The sequence below is a fragment of the Salmo salar genome, chromosome 27 (assembly GCF_965601325.2).
Source record: "Salmo salar chromosome 27, fSalSal1, whole genome shotgun sequence".
Taxonomy (NCBI): domain Eukaryota; kingdom Metazoa; phylum Chordata; class Actinopteri; order Salmoniformes; family Salmonidae; genus Salmo; species Salmo salar.
The window spans coordinates 43,059,951-43,078,549 of NC_138317.1; the positions used below are offsets into that span (position 1 = coordinate 43,059,951).

Here is an 18,599-nt window from a genome sequence, read left to right on the forward strand (position 1 = left end):
CAGACAAACCGGTTGCAGAAAGGAGTATAAAATTGAGCACACAGCCATGCAATCTCTATAGACAAACATTGGCAGTAAATTGGCCTTTCTGAAGATCTCAGTGACTTTCAACATGCCACCTTTCCAACAAGTCAGCTGGTCAAATGTGCGCCCTGCTAGGACGCTCAGCAAGGAATAAGCCACTGCTCCAAAACAGCTATAAAAAAAGCCAGACTACGGTTTGCAACTGCACATGGGGACAAAGATGGTACTTTTTGGAGAAATGTCCTCTGGTCTGATTAAATAAAAATAGAACTGTTTGGCCATAATGACCATCGTTATGTTTGGAGGAAAAAGGGGGAGGCTTGCAAGCCGAAGAACACCATCCCAAACGTGAAGCATGGAGGTGGCAGCATCATGTTGAGGGTGTGCTTTGCTGCAGGAGGGACTGGTGCACTTCACGAAATATATGGCATCATGAGGTAGGAAAATTGTGGATATATTGAAGCAACATCTCAAGACATCAGTCAGGAAGTTCAAGCTTGGTCGCAAATGGGTCTTCCAAATGGACAATGACTCCAAGCATACTTCCAAAGTTGTGGCAAAATGGCTTAAGGACAACAAAGTCAAGGTATTGGAGTGGCCATTACAAAGCCCTGACCTCAATTCTAAAGAAAAATTGTGGGCAGAATTGAAAAAGCATGTGCGAGCAAGGAGGCCTACAAACCTGACTCAGTTACACCAGCTCTGTCAGGAGGAATGGGCCAAATTTCACCCAACTTATTGTGGGAAGCTTGTGGAAGGCTACCTGAAACGTTTGACCCAAGTTAAACAATTTAAAGGCAACGCTACCAAATATTAATTGAGTGTATGTCAACTTCTGACCCACTAGGAATGTGATGAAAGAAATAAAAGCTGAAATAAATCATTGTCTCTACTATTATTCTGACATTTCACATTCTTAAAATAAAGTGGTGATCCTAACTGACCTAAAACAGGGAATTTGTACTAGGATTAAACGTCAGGAATTGTGAAAAAAACGGAGTTTAAATGTATTTTGCTTCAGTGTATGTAAACTTCCGACTTCAACTGTCAGCTTTTACATCGGGGGTTAAACTAGACATCGGCCAATACCGATGCTGGCATTTTTAGCTAATATCGGACGATATGTTCACCGATGTATCGTGCATCCCTAGCTGTAATGTAACAAAATGTGGGAAAAGTGAAGGGGTCGGAAAACTTCCGGAAGGCACTGTAAATGGAGGAGGCTTAAATCAAGCTAGTCGTCTTGATTACGTTCTTGTATCCTTTGTGCTAATAAAAAGTTTGGATAGGGCGCAGAATGCCGGTGGAACATTGTCATTGTAAAATAACAATTTGTTCTTAACTGACTTGCCTCGTTAAATAAAAGGTAAAAATAAAAAAATTAACTTGGGAAGTATAATATATTTAAAACATAAAGCATATTGGATGGAAAAATTCTGAAATATGCACCAAATTATTTATTGTATCTTAGAAATGCTCCCCAAAAATAATTTTCCGAAACTTGTTACAAATGACAGTCATCCAGGATTCAACAACTTCTATTTCAAAAAGAGGAAATACAGTAAGTTCTCTGTTCCGTCTCATCCATTTCCAACAACTCAAGTTCACTGTAAGGATTTCCTTACTAATAATAGTGTAAAATGAACAGCGTTACAAAAAGACTGTTGCATAGAAAACAGAGAGAGACAGAGAGACAGAGAGAGAGAGACAGAACAAAGATGGAGTCCTGTGTGCTCAGAGTTTGTGTGTTTCTCAGAGAGAGAGAGTGTGTGTGTGTGTGTGTGTGTGTGTGTGTGTGTGTGTGTGTGTGTGTGTGTGTGTGTGTGTGTGTGTGTGTGTGTGTGTGTGTGTGTGCTTTCCTAGCAGCCGGTCTCAGTGAGTTAAGTAGATCTGCATCAGGGAGAGAGGGAGAGCTTTCACACCATGCCATCGCTTGTCCTGTTGAGACTGGCCTACTAATATTGCTTTTAGTTACTATTCTCATTCATATATTGTTGTTGTTGTTAATGTTAATTCCATTTCCACCACCACCACCGTATTATCACTGTTGTCATCAATATAAGTAATTTAACAATGCATTTAAAAAATAAATTTAAAAAATGGCCTTATTTTGGACCTACGCTTGGTCGCCTGCCTTCCCACCTTCGGGACAACGACTGCCATTGTTTGAGCCGAGCCGAGAGCGTCTCATCATTTTAAAACAGATCTCTGATTACATTTAGCCTATCATTTTTAAAACAGATCTCTGATTACATTTAGCTAGCCTATAAATAATGACATCGTGTAGCCTAGTCTGGCTAGTTCTCGGTAATGAACTATTTAGCAGTATTAACGTCACCTCTCTCTCTCTCTCTCAAGGGAACGATGCATCCTGATACAGAGCATATAACCGAAACCAATATTCACAGACAAGATGAAGGCAAATTAATCTCATAAGAAAAAAAGAAAAAAAAGACTAAATAATGTATCTGATCATTCTGGATCCAATTTTGACATGTTGCACATCAAAACATCCATAATGGATTTCCTGACCATGGTAGATGAAATAGCTCCGTTTCCTGTCTCACTTATTAGTCAGTCTAGAGCCATAATGTGAAGTAGGCCTAGCTACCGGTGTCCATAAGGCCCAGTTCCAGACAGAGATTATAATGTTTTGTCTGATTCTGTGTGGTAATAGTTAAATGGGAAAGTGGTTCCTTGCATCACACAACACCATTTTCAAATCATCATTGGGACAAGTGACTTGAGCTTTTGGACAACAGAAGTGGCAACAACAACAAAAGAAGTTGAGCCTTGTAATTTAACTCATTTCACTTGTCATGTCAATAACACGAATAGAGAGAGACTAAGATCACTGCCCCCAAAGTGGGGTTGGGGTTATGCTGAACAAAGCGGGGTTATGCTCGACAAAGTGGGGTTGGGGTTATGCTCACCAAAGCGGGGTTATGCTCACCAAAGCGGGGTTATGCTCAACCCAGACCAGTATGTGTCCAGACAATGATCTCAGTGTTCAGACTTTGTATACTAAAGCCTCCCGACTCCACACCACACAGCAGCTCCCACACACACACACACACACACACACACACACACACACGGAAAGAAAACAAGAAAGAGCAAGGCGGGAAGAGAGAAAGAGGCGGGAAGAGAGAAAGAGGCGGGAAGAGAGAAAGAGGCGGGAAGAGAGAAAGAGGCGGGAAGAGAGAAAGAGGCGGGAAGAGAGAAAGAGGCGGGAAGAGAGAAAGAGGCGGGAAGAGAGAAAGAGGCGGGAAGAGAGAGAGAGGCGGGAAGAGAGAAAGAGAGATCGTATTCCCCCGTAGACAGCTATGACAAAACAACCAACAAAGAACAGGTGACTCCTGCAGCTCTGTCACTAATTGGTTCTGTACATAGGTCAACGGTTGAATCCCCTTTAAGACAACTTCCTGGAAAAAAACTGTAATAGTGAAGGAGGAAACTTGGCAGTAGAAAACCTCAACAGCACATTTGACCTTTCAACTTCCCTATCAAATCTAACAATTACAAGCAGACAACCTAAGAAAATGAACAACTATGACAAATGGTTTGATGAAGAATGCAAAAACCTCAGAAAGAAATTGAGAAACCTGTCCAACCAAAAACCTAGAGACCCAGAAAACCCGAGTCTACGCCTTCACTATGGTGAATCACTAAAACAATACAGAAATACACTACGGAGAAAGAAGGAACAGCACGTCAGAAATCAGCTCAATGTAATTAAAGAATATAACCACTTCTGGGAAAATTGGAAAACACTAAACAAACACAAAGAGTTATCTATCCAAAATGGAGATGTGTGGATAAACCACTTCTCCAATCTTTTTGGCTCTATAACAAAGAACAAAGAGCAAAAACATGTACATGATAAAATACAAATCTTAGAATCAACAATTAAAGACCTGAACCCACTGGATTATTCAATTACCTTGAATGAACTACAGGACAAAATACAAACCCTCCAACCCAAACAGACCCGTGGTGTTGACGGTTGAGGTCGACCGATTATGATTTTCAACGACGATACCGATTATTGGAGGACCAAAAAAAAAAAAAAACTACACGATTTAAAAAAAAATACAAAAATAAAAAAATAAAAAAATACAAAATAAAATAAAAATCGCCCAATTTTATTTATTTCTTTATTTAATATAAATATTTAATATTGCCTGCTAACATTAATTTCTTAACTAAATATGCAGGTTTAAAAAAAAATATTCTTCTGTGTATTTATTTTAAGAAAGGCATTGATGTTTATGGTTAGGAACATTAGTGCTTTTTTCGCGAATGCGTTTTTGTTATATCACCCGTTTGGCGAAGTAGGCTGTGATTCGATGATAAATTACCAGGCACCGCAATGATTATATGCAACTCAGTACAAGCTAGTTAACCTAGTAATATCATCAACCATGTGTAGTTAACTAGTGATTGTTAAAATGTATATATTTTTTTTTTTTATAAGCTAAGTTTAATGCTAGCTATCAACTTACCTTGGCTCCTTGCTGCCCAGGTGGTCAGCCTGCCACGCAGTTTCCTCGTGGAACGCAATGTAATCTGCGTCCAAAAATGCCGATTACCGATTGATATGAAAACTTGAAATGGGCCCTAATTAAAATCGGCCATGCCGATTGATCGGTCAACCTCTAGTGGGTGGTATCCTAAAAGAAATGATCAAATATGCAGAACACAAATTCCAATTGGCTATACTTAAACTCTAACATCAACCTTGGCTCTGGCATCTTCCCCAATATTTGGAACCAAGGACTGATCACCCTAATCCACAAAAGTGGAGACAAATTTGACCTCAATAACTACCGTGGGATATGCGTCAACAGCAACCTTGGGAAAATCCTCTGCATTATCATTAACAGCAGACTCGTACATTTCCTCAGCGAAAACAATGTACTGAGCAAATGTCAAATTGGCTTTTTACCAAATTATCGTACGACAGACCACGTATTCACCCTGAACACCCTAATTGACAAACAAACAAAACAAAACATAATAAAGCTTGAGAAGACTTTGCCTGATTTCAAAAAAGCCTTTGACTCAATTTGGCCTGAGGGTCTGCTATACAAATTGATGTAAAGTGGTGTTGGGGGAAAACCATTATCAAATCGCTCTACAAAAATAACAAGTGTGCGTTTAAAATTGGCACAAAAAAACATCTTTACTATGAAGAAAGATATACATATATATACACACATACATACATACATACATATACACATACACATATATACATACATACACATACATACATACATACATACATACACATATATATATCAATGAATTGGCGAGGGCACTAGAACAGTCTGCAGCACCCGGCTTCACCCTACTAGAATCTGAAGTCAAATGTCTACTGTTTGCTGATGATCTGGTGCTTCTGTCACCAACCAAGGAGGGTCTGCAGCAGCACCTAGATCTTCTGCATAGATTCTGCCAGACCTGGGCCCTGAAAGTAAATCTCAGTAAGACAAAAATAATGGTGTTCCAAAAAAGGTCCAGTTGCAAGGACCACAAATACAAATTCCATCTAGACACCGTTGCCCTCGAGCACACATAAAACTATACATACCTCGGCCTAAACATCAGCACCACAGGTAACTTCCACAAAGCTGTGGACGAGCTGAGAGACAAGGCAAGAAGGGCCCTCTATGCCATCAAAAGGAACATCAAATTCGACATACCAATTAGGATCTGGCTAAAAATGCTTGAACCAGTCATAGAACCCATTGCCCTTTATGGTTGTGAGGTCTGGGGTCCGCTCATCAACCAAGAACTCACAAAATGGGAAAAACATCAAATTGAGACTCAGCATGCAGAATTCTGCAAAAACATACTCCGTGTACAATGTAAGACACCAAATAATGCCTGCAGAGCAGCATTAGGACTAGACACCTAATTATCAAAATCCAGAAAAGAGCCGTTAAATTCTACAACCACCTAAAAGGTAAGCGATTCCCAAACCTTCCATAACAAAGCCATCACCTACAGAGAGAAGTAGTAGGATTGTGTCGAGGTACAGATCTGGGGAAGGGTATCAACATTTCTGCAGCATTGAAGGTCCCCAAGAACTATGGCCTCCATCATTCTTAAATGGAAGAAGTTCAGAACCACCAAAACTCTTCCTAGAGCTGGACTATAATTTGTTTTCCCATCAGGACAATGACGCAACACACCTCCATGCTGTTTAAGTGCTATGTGACCAAGAAGGAGAGTGATGGAGTCCTGCACCAGACGACCTGGCCTCCACAATCCCCCGAGAGATTGTTTGGGATGAGTTGGACCGCAGAGTCCAACAAGTGCTCAGCGTATGTGGGAACTCCTTCAAGAATGTTGGAAAAGCATTCCAGATGAAGCTGGTTGAGAGAATGCAAAGTGTGTGCAAAGCTGTCATCAAGGCAAAGGGTGGCTACTTTGAAGAATCTCAAATATAAAACTATATTTTGATCTGTTTAACACTTTTTTGGCTACTACATGATTCCATGTGTGTTATTTCATAGTTTTGATGTCTTCACTATTATTCTACAATGTAGAAAAAAATAAAAATAAAGAAAAACCCTGGAATGAGTAGGTGTGTCCAAACGTTTGACTGGTTGTGTATGTCTGAAACACCTCATCCCTCATAATGATGTAGGGAGACTGGGAAAACATCCCCAATAGATTCTAGCGGTTAAGTTTCCCTTTACGTTATCCTGACCAATAGTGGGGTCAGTAACAGTCCATGGACCACACACACAGTTATCACATGGTTATGCCTGAGCGGTTGGTTGTCACACACACACACACACACACACACACACACACACAAAAACGAACGATGCTCGGTCCTTCTAGCTTGTGCCTCAGGCACCTTGGGAGATCCCCCTACTGTGGAGAGTAGAGGTCGACCGATTAATCGGAATGGCCGATTAATTAGGGCCGATTTCAAGTTTTCATAACAATCGGTATTTTTGGCCACCGATTTGCAGATTTTTTTTACACCTTTATTTAACTAGGCAAGTTAGATTAAGAACACATTCTTATTTTCAATGACGGCCTAGGAACGGGGGTTAACTGCCTTGTTCAGGGGGGATTCGTTTTTGAAACCTTCGGTTACTAGTCCAACGCTCTAACCACCTGCCTTACATTGCACTCCACGAGGAGCCTGCGTGGCAGGCTGACTACCTGTTACGCGAGGGCAGCAAGAAGCCAAGGTAAGTTGCTAGCTAGCATTAAACTTATCTTATAAAAAACAATCAATCTTAACATAATCACTAGTTAACTACACATGGTTGATGATATTACTAGTTTATCTAGCGTGTCCTGCGTTGCATATAATCGATGCGGTGCCTGTTCATTTCTCATCGAATCACAGCCTACTTCGACAAACGGGTGGTGATTTAACAAGCGCATTTGTGAAAAAAGCACTGTCGTTGCACCAATGTACCTAACCATAAACATCAATGCCTTTCTTTAAAATCAATACACAAGTATATATTTTTAAACCTGCATATTTCGTTAATATTATCTGCTAACATGAAATTCTGTCACATCTCTAGCGTTCATTGCACGCAGTCAGGGTATATGCAACAGTTTGGGCCGCCTGGCTTGTTGCGAACTAATTTGCCAGAATTTTACGTAATTATGAAATAACATTGAAGGTTGTGCAATGTAACAGGAATATTTAGACATAGGGATGCCACCCGTTAGATAAAATATGGAACGGTTCCGTATTTCACTGAAAGAATAAACGTTTTGTTTTCGAGATGATAGTTTCCGGATTCGACCATATTAATGACCTAAGGCTCGTATTTCTGTGTGTTATTATGTTATAATTAAGTCTATGATTTGATATTTCATAGAGCAGTCTGACTGAGCGGTGGTAGGCACTAGCAGGCTCGTAAGCATTCATTCAAACAGCACTTTCGTGCGTTTTGCCAGCAGCTCTTCGCTGTGCTTCAAGCTGTTTATGACTACAAGCCGGGTGGGTATAATTTGTGGAACGTTCCAACAGGAATCTATTCCAAAAACTTTGTAAATAACAAGGTTGCCAAAAAACAATGCATACAAAGTTGTATAGCGGCAGAATAAGATACCAGGTAGGGAGTTGTCCATTTCATTGCGTTTTTCACTCATCACGTTTATTCCGAAAAATGTCTGTCCTCACTCTGGCTGCCTATGGACAAACATTAAGAATAAGCTACGTGGTGAGTTGATGCCTATTCTAGCGGTTAGCTAGTCAGCTAGTTAGCTAGGTTTGTATGCGTAGCTACTTTGTATGCGTTGTTGGTTGGCAACCTTTTACTTTACGTTTTTTTGGAACAGATTCCTGTTGGAACGTTCCACAAATTATACCCACCCCTTCAAGCCTATCAACTCCCAAGATTAGGCTGGTGTAACCGATGTGAAATGGCTAGCTAGTTAGCGGGTGCGCGCTAATAACGTTTCAAACATCACTCGCTCTGAGACTTGGAGTAGTTGTTTCCCCTTGCTCTGCATGGGTAACGCTGCTTCGAAGGTGGCCGTTGTCGATGTGTTCCTGGTTCGAGCCCAGATAGGAGCGAGGAGAGGGACGGAAGCTATACTGTTACACTGGCAATACTAAAGTGCCTATAACAACATCCAATAGTCATCCAATAGTCAAAGGTATATGAAATACAAATCGTATAGAGAGAAACAGTCCTATAATTCCTATAATAACGACAACCTAAAACCTCTTACCTGGGAATATTGAAGACTCATGTTAAAAGGAACCACCAGCTTTCATATGTTCTCATGTTCTGAGCAAGGAACTTAAACGTTAGCTTTTTTACATGGCACACTTTTACTTTCTTCTGTAACACAATTTTTTTTGCATTATTTAAACCAAATTCAACATGTTTCATTATTTATTTGAGGCTAAATTGATTTTATTGATGTATTAAGTTAAAATAAGTGTTCATTCAGTATTGTTGTAATTGTCATTATTACAAACAAATAATCGGCCGATTAATCGGTATCGGATTTTCTGGGTCCTCCAATAATCGGTATCGGCGTTGAAAAATCATAATCAGTCGACCTCTAGTGGGGAGGGACAATGATGAAACCCCATACCCTCCTCTCTGTCAGTAAGCATCATCACTGTTAGTCTACTACACCGGTTGTTTATGAAGCGTGTGGCGATTAACATTTCATTTGGTTTAAAATCTCTTTCAATATGGCTACTGCACATATAAATAGTGATTTCAACGTGAGCCCTAAACACACAAACACACCTTGTTCATTTGACTGAATCGTGAATTCCTGAAACATTAAACTGCCTTGTTCCACCAGTGTCTGTCTCTACTACTCGTCTAACGCTACAGTCCTGTCAGTTGTAATATCTTCCTGCACAGTAACTAGGCCTACACTGCAAGACAGATTATACAAAGGGTTGGTTTGAGTCCTGAATGCTTATTGGCTGACAGTAGTGGTATATCAGACCGTATACCACGGGTATGACAAAACATTTATTTTGACTCTTCTAATTACGTTTGGTAACCAGTTTATGATAGCAATAAGGCACCTCGGAGGTTTGAGAGAGAGACTGGGTCCTGGGGGAGAGAGAGACTGGGTCCTGGGGGAGAGAGAGACTGGGTCCTGGGGGAGAGAGAGACTGGGTCCTGGGGGAGAGAGAGACTGGGTCCTGGGGGAGAGAGAGACTGGGTCCTGGGGGAGAGAGAGACTGGGTCCTGGGGGAGAGAGAGACTGGGTCCTGGGGGAGAGTTAGGGGAGATACTGGGTCCTGTGGGAGACAACGGGAGTGGCAGACTGTGGGAAGAAATTCTCTCCTTGGAACAATATAAACTTCCATCTAGTCACACACACACACACACACCCCCCATTCACAGACACACACAAACAACCATTCACCCACATAACCATTCACCCACTGGCAGCTAGGCCTAGATAGAGGACAGATCCAGGCTTTGCTAAATAAGCCGCTTGGCATAATAGCAGGCTTCTCTACTTCGACTGTCTCCCTCTCTCTTTCACAGACAGACCCTGTCTCTCACATGACCGCAACTAGGCCAGTGTGTTTCTGCTGTACGAGGTAAACTATTCTCTCTACCACACACACAGAGAGGGCATGCCGCTGGGCCAGCCGCCAGCGCGCTTCCTGCCCGCTGGGCCAGCTCGAGGGCGTTTCCTGCCCGCTGGGCCAGCCCGAGGGCGTTTCCTGCCCGCTGGGCCAGCCGCAGCGCGTTTCCTGCCCGCTGGGCCAGCCGCAGCGCGTTTCCTGCCCGCTGGGCCAGCCGCAGCACGTTTCCTGCCAGGTGTGATAGTAGACCTAGTAGATTACAGTAACCCAGTTATTACAGTAACCCAGTTATTACAGTAACCCAGTTAGCTGTACCAGGTGACCTCAGCTGCTGGAACACTGACAACTCCCTACGGACCAACACATTCTCAAGGACACAAGGAGCGTGTGTGTGAGAGAGTGAGAGAGAGAGTGGGTGTGTGTGTGTGTGTGTGGGGGGGAGAGAGCGTGTGTGTGTGTGAGAGGGAGAGAGAGTGTGTATGTGTGTGGGGGGGGGAGAGAGTGTGTGTGTGTGAGAGAGAGGGAGAGAGAGTGTGTGTGTGTGAGAGAGAGGGAGAGTGTGTGTGTGGTTTGTGTGTGTGGGGGGGAGAGAGTGTGTGTGTGTGTGTGTGTGTGTGTGTGTGTGTGTGTGTGTGTGTGTGTGGGGGGGGGAGAGAGTGTGTGTGTGTGGTTTGTGTGTGTGGGGGGGAGAGAGTGTGTGTGTGTGGTTTGTGTGTGTGGGGGGGAGAGAGTGTGTGTGTGTGTGTGTGTGTGTGTGTGTGGGGGGGGGAGAGAGTGTGTGTGTGTGTGAAGGAGAGAAATAGAAGAACCATTGCATTAATGAGTGAAGGAGTGGTGTATAAAGACTGAGTAAAGGTCATCAAGTCCAGATGAACTGAATACTTCAGGTCCTGAGGCTAAAGGTGTGAGCCGTCATTAGGGCTGTGGCTAGTGATGGGAGGGGGAAATAATAATAATAATCAATAGTTACATATCGGGATATTATTTTTGACAATACATCATATCGTTTTGACAATGTCACAATATACTTTGTTGTGTTAATTGGCTGCACCAGAACTTAATAACTTGTTTTTTTTAACTAGACAAGTCAGTTAAGAACAAATTCTTATATTCAATGAACGGCCTATAGGGGACCAATGGATTGTTCAGGGGGGCAGAACGACAGATTTTTTACCTTGTCAACTCGGGGATTCGATCTAGAAACCTTTCGGTTACTGGCCCAACGCTCTAACCACTAGGCTACCTGCCACCCCATCTTCTTTGTAAACATGTTGTTTTCAGCGCTTTTTATTTCCACGACTGATCAAGATCATGTCTCTCTCTCTCTCTCTCTCTCTCTCTCTCGTCCCTTTGCAGCAGACATATGGTGAGCATTCACGGTATTGAATCGCGAGAATCACAATACATAAGACACCTAAGTATGGTGATAACATATCGAGGTCCCTGGCGATTCCCAGCCCAAGCTGTGACGGCTATTGAATTTGGGGTAAAAGTTATTCGTCGGGAAAATGTCCACGGTGGGCGTTGTTATAACCGTGGAAATGGCTCAGTCAAGGAGCGCTGCTTAGCAGCAGCACGTTGTGTTCTTTTGCATAGATACGGGTTTGGCCGGGGTAGGCCGTCATTGTAAAATAGGAATTTGTTCTTAACTGACTTGCCTAACTAAATAATAAAAGGTAAAATATATTATTAATAATTTATTTATTACATTTTAAAACCATCCGTCCTCTATTGATGCTTTTTGAGATGACAGAGATAAGATCAGAAACAAAATGAGAAACTCCCAGGGAATCCACATCAACATCTGTGTACAAAACACAAACTGTTGCGTGTGTGTGTGTGTGTGTGTGTGTGTGTGTGCGTGCGTGAGAGAGAGAGACACTATGTGACAACATGACAACAAAACTCACCACGCACTCTACACCACTTACTCACACACAGCCCCCTAACCCGCCCACCTAGAGTTCTCAGGCTCTGTTGCCGTGGTAACCGGGGGGGGTCACACAGAAGGTGGCTGGTGAGAGTCTGGGTCACACACACTGACCTGGGGGGGAGGGGGGGGGGGGGGGGGCGCGGCTACAACACTACATCTCAATCACAAGGAGAATGCACCCAAAATGAGAGAGAGGGTAGTGGTGCTTCAAGAGGGTAGCCAGAAGATTCTGACCCCACTGTTACGCTTGTTAGCTGTACTGGGGATGGAACGTAATCATGGTTACATTACGACACTGTGAAGCCGGCGTGAGATACGGGGTCGGTAATATACTCAAAATTTGACCTTGATCCAGAACTGATTACATTGAGATTGAAATGTTGCTTTTTCCTTTTCAGATAACTGCCCTTTTCCTCTCATGCTAGCTAGCAGTAGCCTCTGCAGCCATTATGGGATGGAACCAGAATGGTAGGGTGCAATTGCGGCCCGCAATTCGGAGCATGACTGCATCTGCAGGAACCTCTCCTTTCTTATTATTATTGTTGTCTTACCCGTTGTTGTCTTAGCTAGCTCTCCCAATCAACATACATACATTTCATACATTTTTTTATTTAAATTTTTTCTCCATACTGGAGAATAAGCCGCAACTTTTTTCCCACGCTTCCCTCGCGGCTTAAACAATGACGCGGCTAATATATGGATTTTTCCCGCTTTCAATTTTTTTCTCTCCAAAAAAACACATTCTGTGACATGCTCAGTTTATTGGCGGCATGAAGCTTTCATTAGACCAATGAAATTGCCGAACGGGTTAAGGTCATACAACTTTTTTGTTTAAATTAAATCGAGCGCGCTCAAACTTCCCATCATTCTGATTACAGTAGTCGTTTTGTTACCCTCATCATGGCAAAGACACGGAGAAATGCATATGATGCAGCTTTCAAGTTGAAGGCGATTGATCTGGCTGTTGGAAAAGGAAATAGAGCTGTGGCACGGGAGCTTGGTCTTAATGAGTCGATGATAAGACGTTGGAAACAGCAGCGTGAGGAATTGACTCAGTGCAAAAAGACAACTAAAGCTTTCAGAGGGAAGAAAAGCAGATGGCCCGAACTAGAAAATGTAGTACCCGCATCCCACCCCTGTCTGTACATTATGCCCTGAATCTATCCTACCGCGCCCAGAAATCTGCTCCTTTTATTCTCTGTCCCCAACGCACTAGACGACCAGTTGTGATAACCTTTAGCCGTACCCTTATCCTACTCCTCATTGCCTGCATCCGCGGTCAAACAACCACCCCTCATCACTGTCAAACGCTCCCTAAAACACTTCAGCGAGCAGGCCTTTCTAATCGACCTGGCCCGGGTATCCTGGAAGGATATTGACCTCATCCCGTCAGTAGAGGATGCCTGGTCATTCTTTAAAAGTAATTTCCTCACCATCTTAAATAAGCATGGCCCTTTCAAAAAATGTAGAACTAAGAACAGATATAGCCCTTGGTTCTCTCCAGACCTGACTGCCCTCGACCAGCACAAAAACATCCTGTGGTGGACTGCATTAGCATCGAATAGTCCCCGCGACATGCAACTTTTCAGGAAAGTCAGGAACCAATACACGCAGTCAGTTAGGAAAGCAAAGGCAAGCTTTTTCAAACAGAAATTTGCATCTTGTAGCTCTAACTCCAAAAACTTTTGGGACACTGTAAAGTCCATGGAGAATAAGAGCACCTCCTCCCAGCTGCCCACTGCACTGAGGCTAGGAAACACTGTCACCACCGATAAATCCATGATAATCGAGAATTTCAATAAGCATTTCTCTACGGCTGGCCATGCTTTCCTCCTGGCTACCCCAACCCCGGCCAGCAGCTCCGCACCCCCCGCAGCTACTCGCCCAAGCTTCCCCAGCTTCTCCTTCACCCAAATCCAGATAGCAGATGTTCTGAAAGAGCTGCAAAACCTGGTCCCGTACAAATCAGCTGGGCTAGACAATCTAGACCCTCTCTTTCTAAAATTATCCGCCGCCATTGTTGCAACCTCAATTACCAGTCTATTCAACCTCTCCTTCGTATCGTCCAAGATCCCTAAAGATTTGAAAGCTGCCGCAGTCATCCCCCTCTTCAAAGGGGGAGACACTCTAGACCCAAACTGCTACAGACCTATATCTATTCTACCCTGCCTTTCTAAAGTATTCAAAAGCCAAGTTATCAAACAGATCACTGACCATTTCGAATCCCACAGTACCTTCTCCGGTATGCAATCCGGTTTCCGAGCTGGCCACGGGTGCACCTCAGCCACGCTCAAGGTACTAAATGATATCATAACCGCCATCGATAAAAGACAGTACTGTGCTGCCGTATTCATCGACCTGGCCAAGGCTTTCGACTCTGTCAATCACTGCATTCTTATCGGCAGACTCAACAGCCTTGGTTTCTCAAATGACTGCCTCGCCTGGTTCACCAACTACTTTTCAGATAGGCCCTCTGATTTGACACACTGAACTTTGTTGTTCGGACCTCTGGCAGTCTATGGGGGTACCACAGGGTTCAATTCTCGGGCCGAGTCTTTTCTCAGTATATGTCAACGATGTCGCTCTTAATGCGGGTGATTCCCTGATCCACCTCTACGCAGACGACACCATTCTGTATACATCTGGCCCTTCTTTGGACACTGTGTTAACCTCTTGGGGCTAGGTGGGACGCTAGCGTGCCACCTGTGGTGCACTCCATCAACAGCAGGTGCATTTCAAGAGCGGCAAATTTGAATCCAAATAAATGTCAAAATTCAAATTTTTCAAAAATACAACTATGTTACACCATTTGAAAGATAAACATCTCCTTAATCTAACCACGTTTTACGATTTCAAAAAGGTTTTACGGCGAAAGCATAAATTTAGAGTATGTTAGGACAGTACATTTACAAGAGTTGTGTGTAATGTTTTGTCAAGTCAAAGACAGGGTCACCAAAACCATAAAACCAGCTAAAATGATACACTAACCTTTTACAATCTCCATCAGATGACACTCCTAGGACATTATGTTAGACAATGCATGCATTTTTAGTTCTATCAAGTTCATATTTATATACAAAAACAGCGTTTTACTATGGCATTGATGTTGAGGAAATCGTTTCCCTCCAATAACCGGCAGTCAAGTCAGCGTCACAAATTAAATAATTAAAATTAGAAAACATTGGTAAAATATTATATTGTCATTTAAAGAATTATAGATTTACATCTTTTGAACGCAATCAACTTGCCAGATTTAAAAATAACCTTACTGGGAAATCACACTTTGCAATAATCTGAGCACTGTGCCCAGAAAAATACGCGTTGCGATACAGACTAGACGTCATGTTGGGGAGATCTAAAATCGAAAATACTATGTAAATAATCCATTACCTTTGATTCTCTTCATCAGATGTCACTTCCAGGTATCACAGGTCCATAACGAATGTAGTTTTGTTCAAAAAAGCTCATCATTTATGTCCAAAAATCTCCGTCTCGTTAGCACATGATGTAAGCCAGCCGGACTTCTCGTCATGAACGAGGGGAAAAAATATATTTCCGTTCGTTCAAACATGTCAAACGTTGTATAGCATAAATCATTAGGGCCTTTTTTAACCAGAACATGAATAATATTCAAGGTGGACGAATGCATAGCCTTTTATAACGTATTGGAACGAGGGTACCCAACATGAAGTAGCGCGCCAGGTGTCTAATGGGACATCACCGTTCCATGGCTCTTGTTCGGTCAGATCTCCCTCCAGAAGACTCAAAACACTTTGTAAAGGCTGGTGACATCTAGTGGAAGCAATAGGAAGTGCCAAAATATTCCTAAACCCCTGTGTTTTTCAATGGGATAGGTTTAAAGTCAATACAACACATCAGGTATCCACTTCCTGTCAGAAAATGTCTCAGGGTTTTGCCTGCCAAATGAGTTCTGTTATACTCACAGACACCATTCAAACAGTTTTGGAAACTTTAGAGTGTTTTCTATCCATATATAATAAGTATATGCATATTCTAGTTACTGGGTAGGATTAGTAACCAGATTAAATCGGGTACATTTTTTTTATCCAGACGTGCAAATGCTGCCCCCTAGACCCAACAGGTTAAACCTCCAAACGAGCTTCAATGCCATACAACTCTCCTTCCGTGGCCTCCAACTGCTCTTAAAACGCTAGTAAAACTAAATGCATGCTTTTCCACCGATTGCTGCCCGCACCCACCCGCCTAGCATCACTACTCTGGACGGTTCTGACTTAGAAAATGTGGACAACTACAAATACCTAGGTGTCTGGCTAGACTGTAAACTCTCCTTCCAGACTCATATTAAACATCTCCAATCCAAAACTAAATCTAGAATTGGCTTCCTATTTCGCAACATAGCCTCATTCACTCACGCTGCCAAAAACACCCTCATAAAACGGACTATCCTACCGTTCCTTGACTTCAGCCATGTCATTTACAAAATAGCCTCCAACACTCTACTCAGCAAACTGGATGCAGTCTATCACAGTGCCATCCGTTTTTTCACCAAAGCCCCATATACTACCCACCACTATGACCTGTATGCTCTCGTTGGCTGGCCCTCGCTACATATTCTTCGCCAAACCCACTGGCTCCAGGTCATCTATTAGCCTTTGCTCAGTAAAGCTCCGCCTTATCTCAGCTCACTGGTCACCATAGCAACACCCACCCGTAGCACGCGCTCCAGCAGGTATATTTCACTGGTCATCCCCAAAGCCAACGCCTCCTTCGGCCGCCTTTCCTTACAGTTCTCTGCTGCCAACGACTGGAACGAATTGCAACAACAAAAAATGTGCTTAAGTTGGAGACTTATATCTCCCTCACTAACTTTAAGCATCAGCTATCAGATCAGCTTACCGATCGCTGCAGCTGTACACAGCCCATCTAAATAGCCCATCCAACCTACCTACCTCATCCCCATATTGTTTTTAATTTACTTTTTTGCACACCAGTATTTCTACTTGCACATCATCATCTGCACATCTATCACTCCAGTGTTAATTTGCTAAATTGTAATTACTTCACTACTATGGCCTATTTATTGCCTTACCTCCTCACGCCATTTGAACACACTGTATATAGACTTTTTCTATTGTGTTATTGACTGTACGTTTGTTTATTCCATGTGTAACTCTGTTGTTGTTTGTGTCGCACTGCTTTGCTTTATCTTGGCCAGGTCGCAGTTGTAAATGAGAACTTGTTCTCAACTGGCCTACCTGGATAAATAAAGGTAAAATAAAAATAAAGTTAGCAACCTTCGAAGTTCAGTACCCAACATGCTGTGGGTATTTTGCCTGAATTCACTTGGGTGTCTATATAGCTAGGTATTGTATCTATGAGTGAGAATTGGAAGGATATCACGTCTCAATCACACCGATCGTATCTTTACACCAGAAGTAGGTTAATTATCAATGGAACGCTGCGTTTGCCTTGCGGCATCGCGTCGCAGAGGCAGTGTGGTGCATACGTTGGATTTATTGAACAGAAGGTGAACGTTGAACCCATCCAATTGATACTGCGTATTATTTCGTTACCGCTATGATCGTTTGGTTGCTGTTGCAGGGACGCATGCTCATGGGAGGAGAGACCCAGTTCCCAACCTCGGCCCCCCTTCCAATTTTCCCTCTTGACTCGCCAGCTGATTCCAATAGAGTACCACTGTACGAGTCATAATACCTAGAAACCTAGAGGTCAAACGGGTAAATGTGAAAATATATCATATTCGCCTTTATTTACCCCCCCCCCCCCCCCCCCCAAAAAAAACTTGAAGTGCCATGATGATCTGGCCGTGACTGCCAAATCGAGGCAAAGGTAAGAATCTCTAAATTAACTATATGTTAGCTAAATGTAGTAATGAATAAATAGGCTACATTTATTTAAATGTTAAATTCTGTATACTGGCTTGGGCGAGTTAACTTTATTTTTTACATAACCTTTATTTAAACTAGGCAAGTCAGTTAAAAAACAAATTCTTATTTTCAATGACGGCCTAACTAACGTTAGCTTCAAAAACACGCAAACCAAGAACAAGTTGGACAGCATTTATAAGGTAAGTCAGTTCTGAAATACGCCTGAAATCTGATAAAAGTAGTTCACTTGACATAAATATAGGGCATTTGGAGAGAACGAGGTTTGAGTCCTAGCACACAGTATGTCACATCATGGCGTGGTGAAAAATCCACGGTGCTTGTGTCCTCTTACCTGCATGGAATCAGCACTGATTATCTCTCCCTGACGTCGTTTCCCGATTTCAATCGCCAGTTTAGACTTCCCAGTACCGGTTGCTCCTAAAATCACGACTAACGGTGGTACAATACTTTTTTTCAGAGCACACTGCAAGCTTCGCACGGGCGCCGCCATGTTGCTTTGCCGTCGTTCCCAGCTGAACTGAGACCGGATATGAGACGGGCTCTGTAACTAGGCAACGGCAAGAGGTTCCCATGGCACCGGGGTTGATTAAAAAAAGGTCGAGTGAAGACGGAAGGTATTTTGGTCCACAATACTTTAGAAAAATAGTACACTAACCTCAATATGTATCTCACCTAAATGTAAACTTGT

General features: G+C 42.7%; 1 protein-coding gene across 1 annotated transcript in view; it reads right to left on the reverse strand.

Moving 5' to 3' along the window:
- The window catches only part of trit1 (tRNA isopentenyltransferase 1), a 66,239-nt gene extending 47,793 nt beyond the window's left edge, over nt 1-18,446 (reverse strand). The window contains exon 1 of the mRNA XM_082970252.1: nt 18,243-18,446. Coding sequence (XP_082826378.1) covers nt 18,243-18,401 — 159 coding nt within the window. The 5' untranslated portion in view covers nt 18,402-18,446. The remainder of the gene's footprint in view (nt 1-18,242) is intronic.
- Between the last annotated feature and the right edge of the window lie 153 nt (nt 18,447-18,599).